Source organism: Nesoenas mayeri (genome assembly GCF_963082525.1).
Source record: "Nesoenas mayeri genome assembly, chromosome: 4".
Lineage (NCBI taxonomy): Eukaryota > Metazoa > Chordata > Aves > Columbiformes > Columbidae > Nesoenas > Nesoenas mayeri.
The window spans coordinates 46071998-46099816 of NC_137540.1; the positions used below are offsets into that span (position 1 = coordinate 46071998).

A 27819-nucleotide genomic window follows, 5' to 3' on the forward strand; every position below is an offset into this window, starting at 1 on the left:
CCCCAAATGAAGCATTCCTTTGCTGTCATCTGAAACCCCAACCAAAATGTGCCTCCCCATTCCCAGCAATTTATGTGGCTAATAAGTCCTGTTACCACATTTTTTTTCAAATTATGCTGAGAGGCAGTAGATCTAACCCAATTCTCTAAGAAAGAATATTGAAATCAAAAAAACATATTATCCCAGGCAACCATTCTTTAGATTTAGAAGCAGGATAAATTACATTAAATGTATACTAAAGCTGTGAAGTGTCCAGAAGCCAACAAGCATAGCAGCCACTCATTCCCCTTCCTGTTTGGATGGGATACTGTTTCTTTGTATGACTCCAAAATTCCTTTTACAGAGACCCCTCGCTTCACTCACTGCACAGGACAGGCTGCATTCTCGTGGATGAATGAGATAATAAAGGAGAATGGCTTTTGCTTTGTTTCAGCTTTCAAGACAGTAGATAAGATAATGCCTTGCAAGAGAAAGGACAGTGTTACAGACCAGGCAGGTCTAAGCACCTACTGGGACAACTGAATTCTCATTTCTGCCAGGTGCTGCACAGGCAGCCCAGCAGGTTGTGTCGTTTGGCCAGTATCCAGCCTGTGACACCCGTGGTTGTATTTGGGAAGTACTGATCACAACAGCAATAGAGACAGAGGGAGCTGTGTTGTAATTATATAAAACACTGCAAGACGTATCCTTATTTTTTACATCTGAGTTCAGGCTCTTAAAATTATCCAGCAGTCTTGGTTTCAAATTCTGTACCTCAGAGCTCCATATGTAACACAGGCATGATATTGTCTTTCTAGATAACAGGAAGAACACAACATAAACTAATCCAAAGAGAGGTCTAAAGCCCTCAAACTAAGGTGCTTTAGTTCAATACCAGCATGCCTTCAAGGATTGTAGAATGAGGTAATACAGGGAAAGCAGCATAGGAAAACAGTTAAGAGAATGGATCATCTCAATGCAATGTTTGGATGGTTCACAAAACAAGCAGGGCTCAGGGCCACACACTGAATGTTGAACATTAACACCCTGCATGTTGGCTGAGGGAGAGACTTCGTGAAAGTGCCAGCAGGAGGAAAAAGAGATGTGATTGTGCCATTAAGAGTCTTGCATATACAGGGCAGCAGGTTATACAGGCACTTAGTATGATTCCGGTGTTTTCTTATTTTGCAGTGCTTGAATGTATGAGCTATACTTTACTTTTTAAACTGAGGATTGGGTACCAGTTGGTGTGGAAAATACAGGATACAGCAGAACATAACTTCCACATGCCTGTCCAGAGAACAGCCAAAGAGCAGCTGTTGGGCCTGGAGAGGACAATAAAACAACATACTGCATTTGCTCTGTGAGTATCTTGATTACACCTTTGCCCCCCAGAGTAGCAACCCACTAATGTTCTCCTTCAGCCTCTGATCAGATTATATTTACTTCTCCCACCTGGGACTGCTGAGTTGATTACCTGCCTCCATTTCATCAAGCAGCCTGCAAGTGCCGTGCATGCCCATAACCATTCACCCAAATGGGTTTGAAACGAAGCCAGGCGGCTTTGCCTATCCCCACCTCAAGCTCCTACTTTCAATAAAGTCTCTATTACACAACATCACAACAACATACCAGCTTGAATCCTGCTTCCCACGGCCCTCGGTGCCACAGCTACCCACAGCCAGAAGTACCTGCTCAAACCACGCTTTGTCTTTTTTATTTTTTTGGATTGTGATTTTTACTCCTGCCCTGAGCATGCAGGACCAAGGCAGCACAGCAGGAGCCCATACACAATTGCCTCCCAGCCACTAAACAGGCAGACACCTGGCTGAGCAGCAGATTTGCTACGTGGAGTTATACCTGTGCTACTCAGAGGTTAACTGCCCTTGCCGAACAACTCCCGGTGTTGTCAGCCACAGCTTGCACAGGTGCTTGTGATTTCCTGCTTCTGAAAGCTGTTTTACCAGCCAGACCATCACTCTCCTTAATTTAGAAAGCTGTTTCGTGCCTTCTTGTGATCTCCACACGCAGGCTGAGGGCTGTCACATGAATAACAGCGCTGAGGTTACACGACACTTTCCCTGTTCAAAACACTCATCGAGGAAACCCACAGGTGTTATTAATTGTAAATATTTCCCACAGACTAAATCCAACAGGTACCAGTAAGCAGTCTTGCTCCCTTGTGTTTTCTAGTATAACATGACAATGAAGGAGCATGCTTAAGAACCACTATGTGGAATGACGTGTATCTGCTTAATTTTACCTGTGTGAACATTTTAAATTTACAGTTGAAGCTTTATGCCACTTATACGTCCTAGTTGTGTGTATCTGACCAATAGTTTCTTATTTAATTGAACAAAAACTAGTAGTAGCAGGGTTTTTTCCCAGCATAAGGCATTAAAACAATCCCTGCTACTATGAATCACAAGCAAGAGCAGAGCTAATCTCAGGGATGTTTTATAGTCACCTCTTCCTGCAGTTTCTGAACAGCAGTCTCAAACCTTTGAAATATTTTGAAATCTAAAATCTTGCTATAGCTACTAAAATCTGAGGTTTCTTTTCTGATATTGAATAATTCTCAGAGGCAGTACCTTCTGTAGTTGGGTTTACAGATACCAGTCCCACAACCTGTCCTATGCAGACAAGCTCCGGCACCTCTGGGGCTCTCTGTGGACCCACATGCCAGGTAAGTTAGAGAGTCAAAGTTCCAGCAACAAACAGCAGTAAGAAAAGCACAACACATGCTGCAACACGCACCAAGAAGACCTAAGTCACATGATAAAAACCACTAGCCTCCACTGTGCATCCATAAAAAAACATTATGAAAGACACATGGATTTCAGATGGAATATGATGATAGCAATCCTAATAGAATTCAGCATTTTAACCCTGGACCGTACAGTGTCTGGCAACTTGATTTAAATATATTTTTTAAACACATGACTAACACATAAAAGGATAATAGTCATCATAAATTTATCTTCTAGAGAAATACAGTCAAAAATGCTTTTTGTTTCTTGACCTAAACATTAATAATTTCTTAACCTAAAAGCATTAATAAGTTTAAATGCAAAAACTAGTAAACGTATTAATTCCAGCCTTTTTCTTTGCAAGATATTCAAGTTTCCAGGTTTGTTTGGTTATGAAAGCTTCTAAATAAATTATATAAATTACCTATACTAAATATTTGGTGTGCTACAACAAAAAAAGAGTTAATTATTATGTTACTTTTAGTCTTCTAAAGTCACACTAATGGGAAACACTAATAAAAGATTGCAGTCACATTTAAGTCCTTGCCTGTTGTAGGTGGATGTCATTGAGCAATAAGATTTATAATTTTATCATGATGCAATGTATATAAGGATGAATTCATTTAGCTGCTAATGAAATGTGATTTGGGGACTCACTCCAGCTGGGTGATAATTAGGGCTTATCAGAGAGAGGTGTAGGAAAAGGCTGGAAAATACTTAAGCTTGTTTGGCAACTACAGTGATCTCTTAGCAAGGCAGCAATTCTTCTACAATACCAGCCTGAAGTTTCTGCCTATACAAGAGAGGTAATGATAAGGTTTTTAACTTATTTGCAAATGATACAGTTATATGAAATTCAACAAAAGGCTACCCTAGTAAATCTTTCTGGTTTAGTGCCTTTTGAAGTGTGAAATGGGTAGTTTGCCTTCTCAGGCAGCTCAAATGAAATGTTAATTAAGCAACTGGCTTCAGAGAGATCTTGCAGAACTTGCTCTGTTAACTTGAAATTCTGCTTTTGATAGTTGCCTGCCAACAAGCAACTCTGTGTAGGTTTCCCAAAGCAAAATGAGGTTCCTAAAGGTAGTTCCTGCTTAGGGGAAAACAAGATATCGCATTTCTCTCTCTTTAGTGAAGATTATGATGGCTCCATATTAACTATAAGCAGAAGGGCCTCCTAGGCATCTAAGTTACTGAAACTACTGAAGGTAGTTTCTACCCTCCTAAAAATAAGTACTTTAAAAGCAGCAAAAGATGGTAGAGGCTAGACTGTGACTTCTAAGAGATCTTGTTTGTACATGCTATCAGCTGCAAAAAAAAATAAACCAGCCTACATAAGTAGCAAAATACCTGTCTCCTTAATGCACACTGTAACTGAGTTGCAGAGCAGATGTATCTGTTTAAAGCCCTTCTCTCTCTGCAGGGAGCTGCTCCTCTTTCTCTTCCTTTCTTTGATAAGGGTGGCCTCAAGCTCCTTTTAAAGGTGGACTGCTACCTGTGAGCTCAAAAGTACATAACAGCTTTTAAAAATCAGCCATTTTCCTGAATTGCAAGGCTTCAGATTTGACAGTTATAAGATGGAGAGGTATTTCAAAATAGACTGGAGAAATAGAACCTGATATATAACAAAGTGCTGTAGAGAAAGCTTTCCCCCCAATTTTGATTTCTATTTAGTTTTTACTATAAAATACATACAGTTTTGGTTCTTTCATAGCTTAAAGGAGAACTTCTTGAGGGGGTTGTATTTTCCATGAATGTTCTTCATCCAGGGCAAATTCAGCCATTTTTGAATCAAAGGTTTGCATATCTAAATTTCCACAGCAAATGGACAGGGGGTTCTGTGGATTTGTCATTGAAAAAAGCTTTTCAGTCTTCTCCTAGGATATAGTAATAACATTTATATTATGTGTGTATGTATAGGGGAGGTTCTGTTGTGCATGTGGTGTGCTTTTTGTATGTGTTTTTTGGGATTTGTTTGTCTGTGGGGTTTTGGTTTTGTGTGTCTTCTCGCTCGCGCTCCTTCCTCTTCTCCCCTGAATAATTTGCATGGTTGTAGGACTCTGGACCTGAAGAGCTTTTAACATCAAGGCTCAGAAGCTCTTCAGCACAGTCCAGACTTCCTAGCCCTTCAGAGTACTGCTTGCTTTAGAGATGTAATGCAAGTCTGAGAGAAGGAGTGATTCAGAGAACTGATAGGTTAGCAAACCTCAAGCTTACAGTTCAGGTCCTACTTCTTCCTTAATGATGTTATCTACTTATCACACTCCCTTTGAAATTATTTCATTCTGTATTTGACTTAGGGTAAGAAAAAGCAGTCATGAGACCTGCTCCAGGGTTCTGCCCTCATTAGCCAAGGACAAGATGCAGAAATAGTTTTGTTCTTCTTTTTTTTTTAGTAATGTCACAATCCAACTGGTGTTCATATAAGACATATAAGGGCACTTTGGCCCTTTCTGAGGTGCTTAACCAAACAAATTCAGGTGACTGGTATTGTACCCGACACAGATGCTGGGACTGCACTTAGCACTCCTCAGTGGGGCTGCACCAGGTTACAGAAACTCAAGATGTGGGCACATACTGGAGGCTGTGGTGCCTCCCTCCTGTGGGCAAGTTGCCCACAGTATAGAAGGCCAAGGCTCAGTGCTCTCCAGAGCCTGAGGAGACTCAAAGCGATGCTCCTGATCTCTGGAGTTGGGGCTGGCTTACGACACTGTCTGTCCTTCCTTCCTGCTGAGTATAAGCCACTGCACAGAACGAATTCCAAATTTGTGAGGCCAGAAAGAGGAATAAAAACAAGTATTTAGCACATTTTTATGTGAAAGAAGTCTGATGTTCATCTGTGTTCCAGACTTCTTGTGTTTTATGCTCACATGTCCTTGGGGTTAAAAAAACTGGAGAGCAGATGCAGGAATCCAGCCCATAGCCCTGGGTCAAGAGCAGTAAGTGTAAGCTGTCCTGCACACCGGCAGTTTTTCTGCTGCCTAAAGCTTCTTGGCTATACTCAATATATAGTCCATCTCCTCTGCGTATCCTTACGCTGACTTTCCAGGAAAGCCTGCTCAGCCCTAGGAGGAAAGAGCCCTTGCTGAGGTTTGACTCGCAGCTAGAACAGAATTTTGCTTCTGGGACACTTGGCTGAATACAAGATCAAGGTCCTGTGCTTTCCTGCCTGCGGCTGGGAATATTGTTTTGTCTAGGCATGCAATGAGCTGTGCTGCCCTGCTAACGTGACAGTCAGGTGTACTGTAGTTGAACCTCTTTGGAGGATGAGGGCAAAAGAGAAGTGAAAGAGTAAAACTGCAATAATAGTAATGAAATTGCTCCTTCCTCAAGGCTTTTGTGAAAAAGCATAGAAATGCTCTTGCAGTCTGAGGAGGACTGTCAAGGAGTGGACTGACATTCTCAGAGCTTTTCTCCTTAGTATGGTTAAATTTAACTCCCTTGGAATGGAAGAAGTTAGGTTGGACAGGACCTCTGAAGGACATCTGATCCAACCCTTGCTCATGGCACAACTAATCTCAAAGCAAGGTCAGGCTGCTCAGGTTCTTGTCCAGTTGGACAAGTATGGAGACTTGAGCTCCTCCCTGAGCAGCCTATTCCAGTGCTCCTCCACTCTTCCTGTGGGAAATTTAAGTTAGTGTCGTGCTATTGCTTTTGGGGTTTCAAGCCTCAGACCAGCAGGCTTACATTTGGTTTAGCTTAATCAAAAGGTAGTGCTTCCTCTATGAGACGCAAATTACGGCTCAACTACTAAGCTACTGTAAATAGGTTTTGTTTGTTTAACTAGGATTTCTGATGAAGGTCACCTATGCCCTGTGTAGCAATACACAGTCACCTGGGCTTGAGCAAGGTGCCCCTCAGCAGTGGTTGCCAGTGCTGGCATGTGCTGTGACATGCCACCTCCCTACCGCACTCCTTCGGATGCCAGGGCTCAACCAGCCCTGTTTGGTTCTTTGCAAAGCAGCTGGGCTAGAGGCTGTGGTGTCAATGTGGCTGTAGGATTTTAACATGCCTCAAAGGGAATCAGGATGTGGCTTTATTGAAACATACCTCATTCTTTTTTCTTCTTCACTCCTTAGAAATAAGCAACAGGACAGTTGCACTGATTAAAATTAGTTACATTCTAGTTAATAGGATTAGGGGTTGATTATTGTCAGAAGTCTTATTTCTGTAGGGGAGAAGAGTACGAAGGAGGAAAATGTTCTGCTGCAGATGCTGCCCAGTGATTGAGTATGCTGGAACAAGCAGGTGCAGCCTAAAACACCCTGTGCTGAGTGAGGACAGTACCAGACAAGCTGGAGCATCCTGTGCCCCAGCATTGCTAGGCCTTTGACTACAGCAGCCAGCAGAAAAATTACAAAGAGCAAGTGTAAAGGTGCTCAAACACATCTTGTGGCTTTGCCACAAAGGAAGATACAGTCTCATCTATTTCACACATTTTTTTTTTTATGAATTAAGCTAAAGATTTCTTACTCAGCTTGTGTCCTGAGCTTTACTTTTGAAGGCATACGGTGTTCACTTCAGATCTTACCTGGCTGGCTGTGAATGAAAGCAGATACTTCAGGCAGACCAGACATGCAAGTTAACTGTGCTGTCCTCTGTAAAGAGGATTATTATGAACTTTCTGTAACCTGTTTTCCTAGATACCTTCAGTGTGTTTTTACACAAGAAGACATGAATATTTCAGGTGTAATCATCGTACCAAAAGATTAGGTAATCTTTGATATCTATCAATACCTTCTCCATTCTCAGGTGTACATTAAGGATTTTGCGTTAATCTACTCAGTGTAGAGGAGCAGCATAGCAAATGACTTGCTTTGTACCTGGCTCTGAGTGCTGAGAAAGGTTCACTATGGCTCACCTCCCTTCTGTTTGTTGCATAGCACTTCTCTTCCTGACAGTGGTTCAGCTCCTGATGGAAGAGCAAAATGTTATCACAGAAGTCCCAGCAGCCCTAAAACGCCTGGCCAAATATATAGTGCGTGGTTTCTATGGAGTAGAGTACTCCCTGGCCCTTGATATACTGATCCGCTACCCCTGTGTGAAAGAGGATGACTTGTTACAGTTGCTCAAGTACGAACGTAAACAACTGCGCGCTATCCTCAACACGCTCAAGGCAGACAAGTTTGTGAAGCTGCGTATGCGAGTTGAGACAGGGCCTAATGGCAGGAGCAGTCGGCACAATTACTACTACATCAATTACAAGGTTCTGGTGGATGTGGTAAAATACAAACTGGATCATGTACGTCGGAAAATAGAAGCGGATGAGCGGGATTCAACCACCAGGTCCTCTTTTAAATGTCCATCTTGCTCCAGCACTTACACAGACCTTGAAGTCAATCAACTCTTTGATATATTTACAGGTATGTTGCTTATATTGTTTATTTGTCCTTATCTTAAAAGAATAATTCTGATAGCACAAAATTTGCTTCTCTACAAACTTCACAATAAAAGCATGTTTGTTAGGATATACTTCTTGTTTGCTGGTGGACAAGTGCCTGGGACAGGAGAAGCTGGGAGGTGACAGCAAGAGAAAAAGCTGTCTCTATAGAACAGGCCAAGAAAGAAGAAGAAAGATCTTGAATATACACGCTGGGGCTGGGAACCAGATTTCAGGCCTCAGCTTTACTAGGAACATGATGGTTAACCTGGGTGAAGATTACTCATCCAAGTCCTGTGAATCCCGCTTCCTCATGTGGAAATAATAATTCAGTACCCACTTTACTGTTTTGAATTTGTTAGTTAATCCATTTCTGTGTTCAATTCTTCTGATGGAAGAGTTGGACAAGACAGATAAAATGGTTTGTGGGCACCTGTTGTAATAAGCGTGTGGCAGCGCAGCAGCAGCGAGGTGTTCTGTCACTCCTGTGCTGGCAACAGGGAGGTTGGGGCTCCTCGCAGGGCAACACGGCACATCCACAGCAGAAGTGGCATCAGAGCTTGTGGGTTTCTCTTCTCTAGAATCAAAATAACTATTTAGAGAGTACTCTTTCAAATGAGTTAAAATGGCATCATATTGAAATACAAGACTCTAAGTGCAACTGCATTGTTACCATCTGGGTCATGTTACCTGGAAAAGATGCCAGAGCCTGGGAGAAGGAACTTGACTCTCTGTGACCAACTTGAAATGTCAAAGGTGAAGTTAGGGTACTGCCAGTTGGCAAAAATCAGCCCTTTGTCCTAAATGGAGGGACTTTGTCAAATTACTGAAATGCAAACATTGAGGCTGGTGATATATTTTAACCAGAGTATGCTTTAATTTTTTTTTTTTCTTTAGGAGATAAATATACAGGGTCTTTGTAAACTTTAGAATTCTGAACAACTAAACCCAGATGCTATTTATGCTTACAAATGTCTTCTTATATTATGAACTAAGGTGAGATCAGAGAAGAAAAAAAATAAAACCTTACCATCTGATGGTACTCCATGTTGAGCCAACTTAATTTTTCCCCTAATGTAAACTTTCTCTCTTGGATTGTCAGTGTGTGAATATCACACATACACACACACACACACCCCCCAAAAAAAAGGCAAGCCTATTTTTTTTTTTTATAACTTCACTCCCCTACATGTGAACGACTGGATAAAGCCTAGAGCAGTAAGAACATTTTGGTAGCTGTCGAGGGTGTGGATTTCTTAACAAGGTACTGTTCACCTTTTGTATCCTACGAACATGAGAATTTCCACTTTGGTTAACGTTGCAGAGACTTTCCGCTGCACTTACTGCAACACTGAAGTGGAGGAAGATGCGTCAGCACTTCCAAAGCGCGATGCTAGAACCTTGCTAGCGAAATTCAATGAGCAGATTGAACCCATCTTTGTGCTGCTGCGTGAGACTGAAGATATTGTTCTGCCGTATGACTTGCTGGAGCCTCAGCCAACAGAAATACCAGAATTATCAGAAAGGTATAAACATAACCCTAGTACTTCTGATCAACATAAAACCACCCAACAACTTCCCAGTTGCAAAATCTTTGAAATACTTTATCTTGCAACCTACTTTCTACTCTACTTTGTTCAGTACTGTCAGCTGCTTAATGAAGAAGCCTGTAACATCTAAGGCATTCTAAATTTTTGTTACACATTTATGGGTTTTTTTGCTACCTTTTTTGCTTTAAGGAGTTATTTTACAGACTTCTTCTTTGGCTAATACATTCATAGCTGTTCCTGAGAGGAAGTAATGTTTCATATCTGTGTGTTTCAACCTGGGATGCAATACTGAAGAGACCATTCAAAAATCAATTATTCAGAATCACTTGCCTCTGTGATGAGGTAATGGGGAATCTAAATTGTTTGAATATGGAGCACTTGTTAAAGGTAGTCTGCTGACAAAACATGGTTGTATGTGGTGGGTTGGTTTGTTTGTTTGTTTTGGGGGTTTTGTTTGTTTTTGAATGGGAATTGCAGGGAGGGGGTCTTGCCTGCATGTAACTTGTCCACAATGGCTAACATCTCATTCAGCTTCGATCAGAACATGGCTTCAAGTATGCTGGAATCCTGCAGCCGACCCAAAAAATGGGCCAACAGAAGTTCCTCTTTTGGCAATATGTACACCCAAAACTTAGTTATTGATGTCCAAGACTCTGAGCCCAAGAAGAAAATGAGAGAAAAAGCAGCTAAAGAGCAACCTATCTGGATGTCACAGAGCACTGTAGAAGGACCAACAGCAGCCACCAACAATAGTGTTGGTAAGTTTTAAGCATTAGCAAATACTTAATATATTCAGCAGCCTTACTCCATTTAAATATAGCTTTCTTATTGAAAATGTAACAAGCTTGTTTAGAATATAGAAAAATGCCTTAATTCTGCACTAGTGGCTATCAGATCTTAGTTTCAAAAAAAATCTTCTTTAGACTGACTTAGGTAGTATTCCTGAAGCCAGAGGTCAGGTACCAGCTCCCAAAATTTTTAGCTCTAATTGTGCAGTAACATTAGTGGTAACCTTTAAAGTGGAAATCTCTTGGAAATGTCTGCACTTTCAAGATAATTCTAAAGTGTGGGTAAAAGAGATTCAGAGTAGAAAAAAATCATTTATGTAGGATGCCTGTGCTAACTGTAAACAATTGCTATCTCTAACACATTTTGTTGTGTATTAGGGGTAAATGCTTCTGAGAAAATTGAAGAAAGTGTTAAAGAAGCTGTCATGGATAATGAAATCATCAAGACTCTTCTGATCCATGAATCCAAGTCATCGTCTAGCACAGACCAGGCTCCTGCTGTCAAAAGCAAACTGCCTGAATCGGCCAGTGATACTAGTGAGTCCGAAGAACATGCCAAGCACTCAGGAAGAGCAGGAATTGAAGCAGGAGGCAGCAACTTTGAACAAGAGGAGGAACAGGAAACACAAGGTCCTATTTTGATGGTAGCTGGTCAACCTCACTCATATGGTGAAGTCAGTGAAAATCCAGAGCTTGTGTCTCTCATGACAGATGAAGAGAGAGAAGCTTATATAAAAGTAGGACAAGAAATGTTCCAGTCTGTCTTTGAATAACTACTACTGTGTGAATATGCCAACTGGTACAGCATGGGTGAAGGCTTCTTTTGTAGAAAGACAGTTGATGTAATAGTTTACTTTCTTCAAAGTCAGCCCTTCAGTGGTTTTCTTTGAATGCCTTGCTGTTATGCAAGATAGTAATCCTGTAGTAGGTTACTGCAATTCAAAATACTAGCATTGCAGCAAAAGCAACCTGGAGTTGCTGTGGGTTTTCTTTTGTCTTAATGCTAAGACCTTGTGAATGCTGTAACCATTTTTAGGGCATGAATAATTTCAAGTTACAGCAGGATACAAATATCTGAATAAAATAAAGTTTCAAAAGCAATGCTGCAATCTATTGTCAGAAACCAACTATTCCACCTTCCTCCCAGAAGTAGCAGATATTTCTAGTAGTGAAAGTGAATAAAACTCCTATGTGATTTTTCACTCCATAATGCTATGTTTTGTTAGGTCAACTGCTACACAATAGGAACCTTCCTCCATAGAAACAGCTGTTACTGAATTGTTAGTTACAGAAGAGAACAAGCTATAGCCCCTTAACTTTCATCTGAAAAATAATTATCTGAATTCTTTGTACTTATTGCTCTACAGAACTGTCTCTGAAGTGATCAATTGTGCAAGGGCTATTGGGCAGTAAAATACAACATTCATTTTGTTCCAGCTTGGCAAGGAAGCAAGCAATGTATCCAGCAGAAGGCTCTGCTTCTCTTATCTCCTGTGTACACACATCCTTCCTGTAAAGATTTTAAGCAGGATCTTCTCTACTACTGACAGAGGTTGTTGAGTCTCCTATGTCTGAAATTATCAAAAGCCCCCTGAGCAACCAGCACTGTGTGGTCCTGCTTGAGCAGTCCCTTCCAACCTCAATATTCTGTGATTCTCTGAAGAAAAGGTAGAGAGAAATACCATTTCAATGTGTTGTTCATATGCACCATTCCAGGGCAAGAATTCATGAATGGTGTGTGTGCTCATGCAATTTCCTGAGCTTAGAGTTGAATGACTTACTATATAAACTAGATTTGTCTCAAATATGCACAAATCTTCTTGGTCTACTTTATGAACATGTTGTTCTTTTAGGTCCAAATGATTCTTGTGTCAAGTTAGTGATTAAAAGCTTTCATTTTGTTTCATTTTCACAACGTATTCCTCTGTCCTCAAAATTGTATTTTTTTTTTCTGCATCCAGTATCACCCTGAGTTTAAAGCCTGCACAATAACTAAATTGTCTTCAAACCTTTTGATATACTTTTGCCCTTACAATCATACCTCTCATCTCCAATCTGCCACTTCAAAATTCACTCATTAAAAAAACCTAGAGAGACTCAAAACAAAGTAGAATAAGAAAAAAATAAAGAAATCACAGTAGAATCACACTCTCTTTTTATTCAAACTTCAGGCATATTTAGGCTTCACTGTCACTACACTGTCTTCCATAGGTTAATAATAATATGGTTATTGCTAACACCAAAGGAAAACAATCCTGAACGTCACCTCTATAATGCAGCAGGTATGCTGAATAAGCTATTTCTAGCTCAATTTTATGACTTACTTTTATTAACAACTCTGATCTGAAAAAGTTAAATTTTTGTTCTGGTTCAAGTTCTCTAACCCACTTTTCTACAATCTTAATTCCACCTCTGCCAGAAGCCTTCATTAGATGCTGATATTAACTGGGTTTTTTAAACATTAACTTTAATTTCCTAAATTTCTTCCTTTCTACATGAAAACTCTTCACAAAGTCAAATACTTTAAGAACAGATTCTACAGGCTTTCAATTGTTACATAAGGATACTACAATTTTTAGACAGACTTTTTGATTTGCACAATAAAAGTGCAAACCACAAAATGCAGAAAAACAAAGATGGTTTCTGCAGTTAGCTACAAAACCAGAGTATTTACTTCACCTCAGATAAATGTGCTGATAGAAATGAATTCCAAAGGCATGAACACAAACTAATTTTTCTTAACAGACCAGCTATACATAAGCTATAACGGCAACATGTAGGTATGTACTGTGTCTACACCACCCAAAATTTTGTAATATAGAGGAACTTAATGGGCCAAGAGTCTCTTGGCCCAGGAAAGTTAACAGTGTTTCTCTGAAGAGGAATAACAAACTGCTACAAGCTATGCCAATGCTTAAAGCCAGTTACCTTTCAACAACAAACTCTGCCAGAGGAAAATTTTTCAGAAGACAAATTTACAGACAAGTCCAAACTTTATTTAAAACTACAATTTTAAAATTACTAAATAACTCACAATAAAAAATAAAAAAGATTAAGACAGAAAGAGAACAGTGCAGCAAAACTGAAGAGGATTCCGTTCCAGCTGTTTAAACTGCCACAGGCAGAATTTAGCATACCTATCCTAAGAGGCAGTGTGTCAAAAACTTTACATTTTTATACACTTCCAGAATTCTGGGAAATTAGTGCTGATCTTCCATATCCATTTGTATACACAGAGTTTATAAATGCAGATATCTTCAGGTTATTCTCATGCACTTTGAACTCCAAAAGTTTCTGTAAAATAAGGGTATACTCATTATTGTCTAACAGCTACAAGGCATCAAACACAGCACTTGACCACGTTTCAATTTCTTTTAAGTATTCATTAAAGCACCTAGATAAAACATTTCCTCCTCATCTTTTTTCACAAGCATTTTGAGCCATGGCTGGCTTGAATAGCTGCAGCCGTTCTCCACACATAGATGAAGAACAGCTACCCGTAGTGCAGTGTGACATTCTTAGCCACTCTTCCCACCCCTGGCATATGCACCAGTATTCACCAAACTGGTGTGACAGACTCCTGCTAGCAGAGCTGTGACAGAGTGGTGAAGGGCAGCAAATGAAATGGAAGGAAAGATGCACCTTCCTTCACACTCTATACCCTCCACTGGAGAGCTACAAGCCTAACAGAACAGAAGCCTCTAACATCACACTTGTGTCACCATATCACCATTATATTTTAAAACAGATTCTTTGACCTGCATTACCATTATGTTTTTGTAGCTGCATAAATACTGTTTCATGAACATGACAAATCTTTATTGCCGTCATACACACTGAAAGTTTTTCTACCTCATGGTATGCTTCATATAAAAACTAATTTTCCCTGAAGAGATATTTTACTATTCTGAAAAGTTTCTTGAACTTTTATATTACAAAAACACTGAGCAGTCTGTCTGCAAATTATATTGAGCATTATTATATCAGATAATAGCAATTAGAATTTAGAATATTATTAAACTCAAGCTTGTGTATAACAAGAAACCAAAATACTATTCCATCCTAATAAGTTTCAAAACTATTAAGTTATAACATCCATGTTAAATATGTTAATTTTTATGACTTTATGAGCCACAGAGTCTAAGAGGAATATACAGAAGGGACATGAAAGGCAAAATCCCTTCATATCGATACATCGTTTTCAAATGCATAATAACAAAAAAGAATATTAATTCAGCACCACAGTAACTGCTTACTTCAACTAGTGATAACAAAATATTCAAATTCTAGGTCATTCCAGAGTTTTTTTTCCCAATAGGTGTAAAAGATTTAGAAAATAATCTTTACCAGGTTCTTTCAAAGTTTGGGCATCTCCTACTAATTCTTGATCTTGAGCTCCACCTCCACCCAGTAATTCATCAGACAAACTGTTCGTTTGGGCCTCCATTGCCATTTTCTTCATTAAATCTGCCTTTGTAATAGACAAAACAAAACTCAAAATTCTGGATAATTCTTACTGCAGTCTAGATAATTAAAACATTTAGGGTGTGCACTTCTAAATAACAGCTCCACAAACAAACAGCAAAATACCTCTGAATACACTGCAAGTTTAAGGGGCAAGTCTTCAACTTTCACAAAGTCATCTTCATCAGATCTTTGACTTACATTTCCAGAACCAGCTTCCTGTTAATAAAAGTAGTGACATTTAAGGGAATGGTGCTACTTCATTTTCACTGCAACACTAGATTTTTGACTATTATAAAGTATTACATAAAAAAACAATGCCCATATCAAATTTGCAGATAAAAACAGAACAAGACTGGAAAGGAGAAAAAATGATGAAACAAAGCTTCTCATTTCTCTTGGATGTATATTAACTGAAATATACGCACATATTCATTCACTAATACAGGTGACTCTGTATCAGGGCTGCCAGCCATGGAGCTTTCAGAACTTGCAGCAGATTTGTTTCCTACACACGTTGTATCCAGTGTTTGAGTTTCATTTACTGGTAAAGATGAACTTGATTCTTCTGTTTTCATACTGTCTGTTATAAAAGATTCTGGGGTATTGACCGTTAAAGGCGGTGCATTCTCCATGACATTGAGGTAATAAGGCAAAATTGTAGCCACATGTTGTTCACCTAAAACCACAAAACTACATTTTAACTAGATGGAAACAGTAAAATATTCCAAGCATATGAAAATCCCAGATTATTTTTTTACAAATTAGGATCCAAAGCTAAAAATGAGCAATGAACATGGATTATAGTCTCTGAGATAAACACAAAGCTGACTGAAAACATGTTATTTGTACTCTCATACATTCAAGCATCAGTAATTGTCACAAAACAGTATATGACTTAAAAATTTCTGACTTGATACAGCTTTTTTAAAAACCAAAACCAGAAACCCCACCACCAACAAAAACAAACACCCCCCCCCCCAAGCAACAAACAGAAACAAAATCCAAACTACAACAAAACCAACTTCCATAACTATATGACATACTGTGAAATACACATTCTAGGTATAAGGTGATACAATACAAAACAATAAATTTCCTAACATTTTGCCACATATTTGTGGCAACATAGGTTCTACTCAAATGCTGCTTTTAGTTTACCAAAAAGGTACAAAACCCCTCTTTGCAACAGAAAACCACAAGAAAATGAGGTGGTAACAACAGGTAGATTAAAAGTAACATTGGTAATGTTTCTCTCTTTTGATAGAAAAAGATCTCTCAGTTCTTACTCAGTTATCAGACAGCACTAATCAGAGAAATATATCTTTAAAAAGTTATTTCAATTGCTAGTAAATGGTAGTAATAGAAAAATCCATTACTAGACAAATCTAGACACCAAAATATCATAACAGACCAATTAACTCTGCTACAGTTGTGTGCCCGGGGCTGCAACAATCTGAAATTCATGCTATTGTCAAGCATCAAAACCTCATCCACCTACATAACCTTTTAAAGAAGAAACCTGAAATAGTCTTTTCTGTCTATACCAACACAGATATATCTAATCAAGTGGTATGTTGCATGAAAAATAAACAAATCGGTAAAGTCTTGCAAATTTGATCATCTTCCTCTTAATTACATATCACAGGCACTGTCCAAAGTAATTCTCACAATATATATAGATATAGAAGTGTTAATCCCTTAGTTACTGTGTATTTGACTTACCTTTAGCATTAACAGATTCTTGTTCTGATGACAGAATCTCATTGCTTTTTGTCTTACTTTGTTCTTGGTTTGAATTCTATTGGGGAAGGTGAAAATGAGTTAGAACAAATTCTACTAATCAGCTTCATAGCTTATTGGCTAATTTACTCTTCCTTGCTAACTAGAAAAAGACTGTACACTTGCTCCATGTTTTTATTTTTTCACTAGTTTGAAATAAAGACAGAAAGTTCTACTCCCTACTCATGAGCCTGTCAACCACACTTCGAAGAAACTATTAACACTGATACGTGTGTTTCATCTAAGCATTACATTTTCTTTTCACTGTAGTAGTTCCCAGGTAAACTCTTTGGTTCCACCAAAAAGAACTATTATTCTAGCCTTTAAAGCAAAATGTTGCAGTTACATCCTCGCCTTGTAACAGTTAATAGCTGTTGGGTAAACCAAAGCTTCAAAAGATTCAGAAGTCAATCTTGTTTATTGAAATGTAAAGAATTAAGAAGTCCCCAGACCCAGGTGACACACATCCAAATGGTCTTAAGGAAACTAACAGTGAAATGACAAAGACAACCAATAACATTTCACCGTTGTTCTAGCGAAAACTAATACACAATAAAGAGGAAAGACAAATCTAAAGACTTTCTAGAATACAAGAGTCAATAGCAGCTGCAAAGGAAAACCAAGTAGAACTTGATGTCAGGAAACACAGAGGAAGAACCAGTTAATGGTTTAAAACAAAAATTTCCAAAAGAACCATGTTTTCTACTGTGGCTTAACATTTTCTCTCTCTGAAAGCAGATTTAAACATTAGTTTTGACTGTGTCCATCCATGCATTTTGGTATAAGCAACAACAATAATAAATTCAGGTGGGGAAGGCTACCTTTTGTATGTAGAAGCTACTGCTTCCCTTTAATTTCTTGTATCATTCTTCTTCTTTCATTAGTATGAAAACAGTGCAACAAGAAAACCCGAAGTACATACAAATATGTACTGAAAAGCAATGCACTGGCTTAGGTTTGTTCTGCACTTACAACTTTAGTGATACCTGTTCATTTTCGGTTGTTGTTTCACTGCTGGCTTGTAATGACGTCTGCACATCAACAGGTCCTTCCTCAAATTCTATTTCTTCATCTTCATTCTCATCTTCTCCACTACCATAGTTAGTCAGAGCTTGGGTTTCTGCTTTTGATAAACCTGAAGGCAAACCAGAGTTGTAAACCCACCTTCATAATGGATTTACATATTGACAGAGCCTGACAGAATAAAAAGGCAGGCAGCAAAATCCAAATCCCTTTGGAGAATTTACTGCAATGATCAGTTATAACTCTTATCTCAAAACATTATTTGAAATTAAGATACAGTGATGACTTACTTTCAAAGATCCATATGCTCCACACAACATTATGAAAAACCATCACTTTGTGTGTGTCAAATATCTAAGTTATTAAACAAGTTGGTGTGAAGAATGTAAATATAAGGGAAACCAAGCCATGAGTAGTTGATATAAGATGACAAAGCAGACAAAAAACTTATTTAAATATATGCAAGCGTAAGTAGAAGCATATTTAAAAAAAAATAAATAAATAAATAATGGAAAACTGCATAAAATTTCAGCAGCTTTCACATCACTCAGGTTAAAGGCTGAGAAACTTCAAGTTTAGCTGAGATAGGATATGTAATTTAAACAAGGAACCCAATTCCAGCGTGTTTTTAAAGATCAACTGATTACAAAGAGAAAAAGCTCCTCTAATTTGAATGTTTAACCCTTGACACAATACTAATAAATACAGTACTAGAAAGCTTTCTCTGGAAAAGACCTGACTAGAAAATATCTAAGAAAAATTGTTACACAGCAGTACTTCATGTCTTGATGCAATATTAGTTGGTCAAAACTATAGTGAAAGCGTTGAATAATGAGGTATACAAAAAAAAAATCACTTACTTATTGCCACTGGACCGCTTTCACTTTCATCATCTTCCTCCTGATCAGACGCATCAGACCTAATACTTTCAGGAACTCTATTCCCATCATACATTTCTGAGTCCTGTACTTGTTTAACAGTTTCAGTCTCATCCTTGTCCTAGGAAAACAGGAAATACTGTGTAATTTCAGGTTTGTTTATCTAAAGATTAAGTTATGGTTTCTGCATCAAGGAGACACATTTGTTTCTCAAAAATAGAAGATCTAAAGACTAAAAATTAGCATTTAAATAGTCCTTAAGGCCTTGAAATTAATAGTACAAAGCTACTCCTGAAACAGAGCATCAGGACCTACTCTAAGAGATAATGCACTGTTCAGACATTGCGATCAAGGACATTGTAACTGAGTATTTCATTATCAGAAAAGTTTCACACTGATCAGCATGCTAGCTTAAAAAAAAAATTCTTTAAATTAGATTTGTCTTTATCAAGACGAAGAATGAAACATCTGCATTATTAACTGCTAGTGGCTGCCCACCTCTCCTACATGATCTCTAATAAAAATCAGGAGTATTTCTAACTGCACTTTCTTATTTCTCTAGCAATAGCTACTTAGGATTTTCTCTGCTGAATACTAAATACTTTGAGTGAGATAATTCTGCTCATACTATACAAACCACAAGTAAAGCCCTGAGTTTATCTCCAGATCTTGAAAGGACTATTCTACATTACAGCAACCATAACAAGTGACATACATCTTTTCCCACTTTTACTTCCAAAGCAGCATGACAGAAGCTCTAAGCCCTAGAAGACAGCACTGACTCTATGCCCATACATGCCCACGCATACACCTGTGCCCATTTAGGAAAGCATTCAACATTCTGCTTAGTACATTATCTGTATCTTTCATTTGACTGGAAAAAGCTAAACATTCCAGCAGAAAGTACAAAACTTTGTATGCAACCTCTCTCCCCAGACACAATGATTTTAGTGGTTTTCAAAACAAATCTAAATAGAATAGGGAGAAATTCTAGGTGCTAACATTTAATACTCAAGAGCACACACAGACTTTGATGCTGAGGACCTCAAATACAACATGCCCTAATGCAGAACATCTGCCTTCTCCTTAATATGAAAAATCAAACAACTTATTCCATACCATTAAAAAAGAAAATGTTAACTGCCACGAATAGTTAAGCACCTTCTCTATTTACTCTCCTTGTTATTTAACTCTTCAGTGAATGACTACATCCCTAATGTTCTGAGCTGAGAATATAGTCAACAACCTCAGTCCAAATCCCACAATGAACACCTTCAGAACCAGTTGTTTTTCTTTAAAATACAGAAAACAAATACTAAAAGGGAAAGCAAGGTCTTACCCTAAAGCTGCTAAGCAAGTATCACAAATTATTCCATTTCAATTGCATAGCATTCAACATAAACTTTGCTCTTTTTAGACTTTCAAATTGTCAGTCCTAAAGGAAAGCTTGTCCTACATGAAGCTGACCAACAATAAATAGAAAAGCATCTTTGTTGATCTGAATGCACTCCTTGAAAGGTAACAAGATAATGTTTTATAAGAAATGCATCAGTTTTCACACCAATAATGGCTCTGCAGGAGAAACAGGAATAAAAACAAGAGCAACAAAGGATTTGGTGTTCCGAATTACATTTACTGAACGCATAAAATAAAGACGACTTGATGAAGGCAGGTTTTTTGCTAGTCATCTCCGAGACTGTCAACTCAAGTTAAAAAAGGGAAATTATAATTTACTTTGTTAGTTTGATAAAGTAAATCACTGAAAATAACAGAAAGGAGATAAACCCCATGATGTTTAAATACATTTATAAGCTAGGAAACTGCTGCTTACAGATACTGCATTTATATGACAGAAAATAATAAGACTAAGTGATCTGTGAAATTATCTGAGGAATAAAGACAGTTGAGAAGCATAAACGTACTTTGTCCTCATCGACATCTTCAGCAGATGAACAAACATCCACCTGGAGACCTTTTTTTGCCTAGAAAAAACACAAACTGTCTTCAATTCTAAACTAATAACTTTGTAACACTGAACTAAATTAAGGCTTCATTAGAGCCTGCTTGAAATGTCAATCTTACCAAGAATTGTTATCTCAAAATGGAAGTAAGCTGCAGGTACTTCTATGCTATGAGAGATGTTGATATAGGTGTCTTCAAAATTTTAGATTTGCAAAAAAAATCCAAAAAAACTGTCCAAAAAATCCTTTTTATTTAAACAATTACATTTACATGGGCTAATTCTCCAGTTTGTGGTTGAATTGTATTCAACACACTAGATTTATAGCTATTAGAATTAGATGTACCATATCTACCAGAATTGGATATACTGGCTCCAGTCAAGACAGAGAGCTGTGTTTTTCAGTATGGAATCTAAAACCAGTCACCTTACTGGGCTCAAGACAGCTCCAAAAACTCTAGCAAGATCAGATGTACCTGCATCAGGATGCCAGATCTGAAAGCGTGAGAAGACCATCTGGAGATAATTGCATGGGTCTGTAAAAGTAACCAGGACCTACCAGTTCCGGCTCATCTCTGGATCTGTTGAATCTGATGCTGTTACAGCAACAAGGCAAACATTGACCTTAACCATAATTCTCTGTTTTCCAAGAGAGGAGAGGACATGCTGGATCTAAGGTGGCTCCAAGCATTCTCATAGCAGTGTATAAACCAATTCTTTATGTAACAAAGACGCAACAGGCAACTTCAGATAAAATAGGAAGTCATGTCCAAATCCTTCTGGATTCAGAGTGTTTCTCTGCAGTCTTTATGACATACTCTGCAGTCTCTCTCACACTACCATATTACTGGTGTATCGAAGTTAAACTATCTTAAAACACAGCTGCTGATATGCTTAAAACTACTTATAGGACTTTTTTTAGTTTATGACAGATTCATAAAACATCTTCTGTTGATGTTATTTTAAAATAAGAATGAGTTAAGGGCTTGTTTCGGTATTTGTGTTACTAAGAGAAAGCTGAAAGGACACCGAAGTCACAACTATACTTTACAAGAAGAAATATTGAGGTAGATACCCAACTGATTTAAGTCTATGAACATGATTTAATTTACTGCAAAAAAAAAAAAAAAAAAAAGCTATGTTCCTAAAAACTGTAATACTAAAATTAAAAAGGGTGATGGAATGTCTTTACAAATGTAAATGGTGCAAAAGCAAAACAGAACTGGCTTTGTTAGAGCAGAATATGTACTACAGTCTCAAATATTTCTGGAACGTTTATATATATTTTACACTTCAAGTCTAGAAAGTGATACTTTCTACATATGCCAACAAATGAACTATTTGATGGCTTCATAGGACCTATTCAAGTTAGGTAAAGATGGTGCCTAAGCTACTGCAAGGAAAGCTGTAGGCGTAACTGAAGAGATGATGAACTGGGACTCCCATATGTCAAAATATTTATCTGAGATAAAATTACATTTCTTCACAGTAGCTAGTGGGGGACTATGTTTTGGATTTGTGATGAAAACAGTGTTCATAACACAGGGATGTTTCAGCTACTGCTGAGCAGCGCTTACACAGAGCCAAGGCCTTTTCTGCTCCTCACACCGCCCTACCAGTGAGTAGGCTGGGGGTGCACAAGGAGCTGGGAGTGGACATGGCTGGGACAGCTGACCCCAACTGGCCAAAGGGCTGTTCCAGACCATAGGACATCATGCTCAGCATATAAAGCTGTGGGAAGAGAAAGGAAGGGAGAAATGTTCAGAGTTATGGCATTTGTCTTCCCAAGTAACTGCTACATGTGATGGAGCCCTGCTTTCCTGGAGACAGCTAAACATCTCCCTGGTGATGGGAAATAGTGAGCAAATTCCTTGTTTTGCTTTGCATGTACACACAGCTTTTGTTTTACCTATTAAACTGTTTTTATCTAAACCCACGATTTTTCTCACTTTTACCCTTCCAATTTTCTCCCCCAGCCCACTGGGAGAAATGAGCAAGTGGCTGTATGATGCTTAGCTGCCTACTGGGGTTAAACCACAACTACGCAACAGCCCCAGATGTTAATGTTATTTCAACACTTGACTATTCCTTCCTATGTGCACATATAATCACTAAAACACATTTCCTCTGAATTACCAAAACCAATGTCTACAAAATTAGATACCTGTAACAGACACTCGTCTATTATACAGGACATCTCCCTTAAAGAAGAAAACTAGTTCATGTTTCTACACAACCAATACTTTGACTATACAGTGCTACTTCGTAAAAAAAAAACCAAACCCACAACAAAAAACAATCAACCAAACTAAAGAAAACAAAACAAAACAAAAACCCAAACAAACAAAACACCCCACCAAAAAAACAACACACCAAAACTAAAACCACATCATATACATAACATGAACTAAGGTAAAATAGTTTAGGAAAACCAGATATTTAGAAAACTCAGGAAAAGCTACATTTTTAAAAAATATAGTAAAACAAACCTCTTTAGCATACGACTGTATCACTTCAGTAGCTTCTATTTTTCTTTTACATCTCTGCTTTACAGAAATACTGTTGTTGTCCAAGTCTTGCATGAGTTTAAAAAAGGCTAATTCATTAAATAACACTTCAGAGATCTCCACTAGAAGATCCTCTCCACAGTCTTTCAGTTTCCTACCAGCAAATTTTGCCAGTGAATCCTGTGAAGAGAAATAATTCTTCAGTTTTCAAAAATGGCTTTCAAACTTCAAAGACTAAGTATTTGTCATATTCCTAATAACTCAAAATTAGTTTAGTATATAATAGCTTGTGCTTAAAAAAAGTCACATAACACAGAACTTATCAATTTATTGATATAAATTCTATGCTTGAAAAAAAAAAAAAAAAAAGAAAAGAACAGCCTATTGATTTCCAGGAATTTACACTAAATGTCTATAAAGAATATCACAGAGCTCTTCCTGAATACAGTCACAGGCAGGAGATAAACCTCTTACTAGTTGGCAGTGATGGAAAAGAAGTTCTGTGCATGGTAAAGCTTTAATTTTAGCAAACAAGGTAATACCTCATTGCTGTATCAAAGCTGAAGCATAATCACAGAAACATAGAATAGATAGGGTTGGAAGGGAGTTTCAAAGGTCATCTAGTGCAACCCCCCTGCAATGAGCAGAGACATTTTCAATTAGATCAGGTTGATCAGAGCCCCATCCAGCCTGGCCTTGAATATTTCCAGGAATGGGGCACCTACCACCTCTCTGGGCAACCTGTGCCATTGTTTCACCACCCTAATTGTAAAAAATTTCTTCCTCATGTCTGGCCTCAATCTCCTCCGTCTTTTAGTTTAATACCATTACCCTTTGTACTGTTGTAACACATCCTGATACAAAGTCTGTTCCCATCTTTCTTACAGACTCGTTTAAGTACTGAAAGACTGCAATAAGGTCCCCAGGAGCCTTCTCGTCTCTGGGCTGAACAACACAACTCTCTCAACCTTCCCTCATAGGAGAAGAGAACAGCTATGCGATTGAAGTTGTAAAATAACTACTTCAGGGAAGCTGGTTTATCTATAGCTCATTATCCAAGTTGCAACAGTGTTGCAAAACAACACTGAAAAACTACTAACCTGAAGTATACTGCCAAGCTGCTTATGAAAGAACTTCACAAACTCTTTACTTTCATCATTTTGTTGTGTAAGAGTCAAGACCATACGTCTTACTGATGTCAGTAACTGCGAAGAGCATACTTCATCCATGTGTTCCTAGACAAGTATCACAGAATGAGCTTAGTTACCACTTAAAAAAACCAATTAGCTGTCAACTCAAATACTGAAATTCATTTATATCGGAAAAAAAAAAAATCGCCTGCCTACTGAAGGAACAGCACTCCATCAACAGGTCCTAATCCATCTTGCAAAACAGACTAATGGGAATGTGGTTATAGCAGATACCGTACTGCATTAACGACTGACTGGCCATGACACACAAAGCTTTACCTCACTTTTCCAACACATTAGTACATGCCATATTTTAACATTTGGACAAAACAAGAATCTTCATACATTGTAGCTGTGTACTCAAATCTACTAAAGTCTACGTTAACATATTTGCTGTTGTAATCTTCCTTAAAATTGCAAACAAAACAGAAGTCTTCAGGCACTGAGACTGTGGCATAGCAAAAATATACACATTTTTCAGAACTAGTATCAACCAAGTACCTTATTAAACAAACCTAAGCTTATATACTGCACATACTCTGAAAGAGATCAGGGAGATAACTTAAGCATCTTACAACTTGACCTTCTCTGCTCTTTAACCCTGAAAAGAATGAATGTGACTGTTTCTCCTTTAGAGTAGTACATTTCTCATCTGTATTCACAGAAGATTACAAGCTCTCAAAAACTTTAAAAATATTTGTAAACAGGAGAAAATAATTCTAAAAATCAACAGCTCAGGCAGGTATTCTTCAAACATATCTCAGGTTACATTGTATGTAACAGCTTTAATCAGAATTATCTGAGTTCTCTTTGCTGAAAGCCAGCAAATATTTCAGAAAAAACATTCTCAAACATTTCTGTTCAATTTGGTCAGATCCAAACAAAGAAATCTCTGTTCTTCTTGATGTCAAGTCCACCAGCCCTATGCAATCCAGAAAGCTTACCATTTATTTCTCCTATTAAAAACTCCACGGAATCTTTGTTGGAGGATTTAGTCCTTACTTCATCCTCAGCAAGGTCCACAACTTAACACATTTATTGACAGCTGTTGCTAATAAAACGCAAGTTATCAATTTTAAATAATGTTTTTCTATGCAATCAAGCTGGTCCTTTTCCTATTCTCCTAATTCACACATTATTGAAAAGAGCTCTTACCTTCAGAAAAGGAATGACCTCTTTCATAATTGCTTTAATCTGCCGGTCAAGCTGCTGAGTATCTATATGAGGACATGGAACAGCAGAAGCTTCACTTGACTGTGGTACACGAACACATTCACTGGCACTTGGACCTCATTAAAAAAAAAAAACAACCAAAAACCACAGCACTTTTAAGGCATTCAATATTACTACTAAAGAAATACTGATTTCAAACCCATATATTTTCCTTTTTTTAAAATAAATCTGTTTACTTAATGATCCTTTGAAACTTTGCTAAGTTTTCAATATAAGCAAAGAAAATAAGCCAGCCAATTAAATGATTCTTAATATTTAGAATAATTACTTTCTAAAACTAAGCAAAATATGTATATATGTGCATACCTTCTAATTTAGCAGCAGAAGCACCCTGAAAATTACTAGAGCAGCCCTCAGAGTCAAGGGTACTTTCAGCTTCAATTTTCATATGCTCATACTCCCTCATCCTAGCCAAAGCTTGATCTAAGTGAATCACTGTGTTGCCTATATTTAGAATAAAAACACTTTTTAATCTAAATAAAAAGTTTTCAGTTGATAGACAAGTAAACAACAACAAAAATTAATTCAAAGCCAAAAGTTTTGAAACCTACATATAACTGTAGTTGAGTTATAATATTTAATTACACAATTTGATCAACTCCGAAGTGTTTCACAAGTGGCTAATTTCTCTAAGTGTTGTTTTACAAAACATGTGGTTGGCACACTGAAAATCAAATAGTAGTATACTATTTACAAGTAGACAATTGCAGCTATTTTAGGAGGGAGGGGTTAACACAGACATCATAAATCCCCACCATTCTTACCAAGGTCATCAGTGGCAAAGGGTTCAAAATTTGAAGAGGTAGACATACTACTCCCATTGTCTGCATCATTTTGTTCACAATCTTGACATGCTTCTGTAGAAAAGTTTTTGCCAAAAGTTTCCTAAAAAACACCAAACAACTGAATACTAAACAGGAATGCACCATCCTCTCACAGATGTGTCAACAAGCCAACAATTCTTTTCAGCCACATGCTGTGGTATCAAAACCTGTCACCAGGCTGCCTGCCTGGGGAAGAACCTTACTTTCAGGATATCAGTCCATGAGGTGATTCTACCATGGTTGTTTCAAATACTTCAGTTATAAAATATGTAAGAAAATGCAAAGGCATCAGTGATTTCTAAAATACAAGGAAAAAAAAAAAAAACAGACACACACCCAAAATTCCTGTGGAATCTTGTGATCTTGCCCTGACCTTACTCACAAGAGGCTTTTGCCTCTTTTTGAATGTCAGTTTCTGATTTATGTCTCTCTCCAAGTTCTATTCCTCCCTGATACATCACTCATTTCCAGGATCAAGTATCCTACCATGTGTAATAATTTTTGCATTAGGATTCCCTTGCATTTCTTTGTTTAGAAAAGTCTATATAAGTCACTATTAATTTTAGAAAAAATCAGTTGCTAGTATGAATATTTCAGTACACATGCATGCATGTAAATTGAAAGATAGGAAAAGCTGACACTAAACTAGCTTCTGAACTTGAAAACTTACATCATCTGTAGAAGCAAGGCTTTCACTGGGAGTAAGTTCAGAATTTGATGCTATCCATGCTGCAGAATTCAGTGATTTTGTGCACTTCCCTTTTTCATTGTTCTCAGATAAATGTCTGGTCACTATATCCTGGAAAAGATAATAAATCTATGCTATGAAAAAGCATCTAATATTTGTTTAATTCATACACAAGATCAAAAGTTTTATGCATACCTGTAGAGCATATAGAGCTCTTTGCCTCAGGTAATCTGTATTTAGCAGCTGAAGCTCATGGAAAAGTTCAATAAGAAAGTGGGGACGAGACTCATTTTGAGAAATAAGAGTTGCCACTTCAGAATAAATTGTGTCTCGTAAAGCTTCAAACATAGAAAGATCACTACCAGTTTCTGCAGAAAAAAAAGGAACTCATTAAGTACTTGACATGCATCCAGTTGAATGAAAACTGCCTATTAGGTATCCAAGTTACAGGTACACAAATTATCTCTCAGTCACTGTAGATTCCATTATATAGCTGCTTTCTTAAACATTCTGAAATAATACCTTATGCAGTCCTTTACAGACAAAATAAAATATAAAGCATTCATAGAACTAATTTATTTTACAATACTGAACAATACTTTTAGGAAGTATTCTTTAATAAAGAGAATGCTCCACACACAACAACATAGCCTTCAGAATAGGTATTCAACACTGAAAATTGAGTTTTTAAGGTATTTCAAACAAGATAGCCAAAGGTCTCACATTGATAAAATACTAGTAGTCCACACTTTTGCAACACAAGCAACAATATTAAGAAAACTCTAGACCCAATTCAAGAAAGCCACTCCTTCCCACACAAGCATGA

At 37.8% G+C, this 27819-nt stretch overlaps 2 protein-coding genes across 13 annotated transcripts in view; one reads left to right on the forward strand and one right to left on the reverse strand.

Moving 5' to 3' along the window:
- Nucleotides 1-7626: 7626 nt before the first annotated feature.
- On the forward strand, nt 7627-11217 carry LOC308040444 (general transcription factor IIE subunit 1-like; the record flags this gene model as incomplete). Its single annotated transcript, XM_080344443.1, has 4 exons — nt 7627-8089; nt 9431-9632; nt 10188-10414; nt 10823-11217. The coding sequence occupies exons 1-4, from the start codon at nt 7642-7644 to the stop codon at nt 11215-11217; spliced, it is 1272 nt and encodes a 423-aa protein (XP_080200569.1). The 5' UTR covers nt 7627-7641.
- A 1313-nt stretch (nt 11218-12530) lies between these two features.
- The window catches only part of PCM1 (pericentriolar material 1), a 46800-nt gene continuing 31511 nt past the window's right edge, over nt 12531-27819 (reverse strand). For 6 of the 12 annotated variants that reach the window (XM_080343202.1, XM_080343209.1, XM_080343203.1 and 3 more), the window contains 15 exons: nt 27189-27361; nt 26976-27104; nt 26246-26366; nt 25788-25925; nt 25404-25537; nt 24159-24293; nt 23041-23238; nt 20514-20573; nt 18574-18712; nt 17677-17825; nt 16634-16709; nt 15337-15587; nt 15035-15127; nt 14792-14915; nt 12531-13738 (listed from right to left, as the gene is read on the reverse strand). In XM_080343202.1, the coding sequence (XP_080199328.1) occupies nt 13713-13738; nt 14792-14915; nt 15035-15127; nt 15337-15587; nt 16634-16709; nt 17677-17825; nt 18574-18712; nt 20514-20573; nt 23041-23238; nt 24159-24293; nt 25404-25537; nt 25788-25925; nt 26246-26366; nt 26976-27104; nt 27189-27361 (1946 nt within the window). In that variant the 3' untranslated portion in view covers nt 12531-13712. Of the gene's footprint in view, nt 13739-14791; nt 14916-15034; nt 15128-15336; nt 15588-16633; nt 16710-17676; nt 17826-18573; nt 18713-20513; nt 20574-22101; nt 22283-22309; nt 23239-24158; nt 24294-25403; nt 25538-25787; nt 25926-26245; nt 26367-26975; nt 27105-27188; nt 27362-27819 lie in introns of those variants that run through there. The other 6 variants (XM_080343206.1, XM_080343205.1, XM_080343208.1 and 3 more) reach the window with 5 other exon arrangements.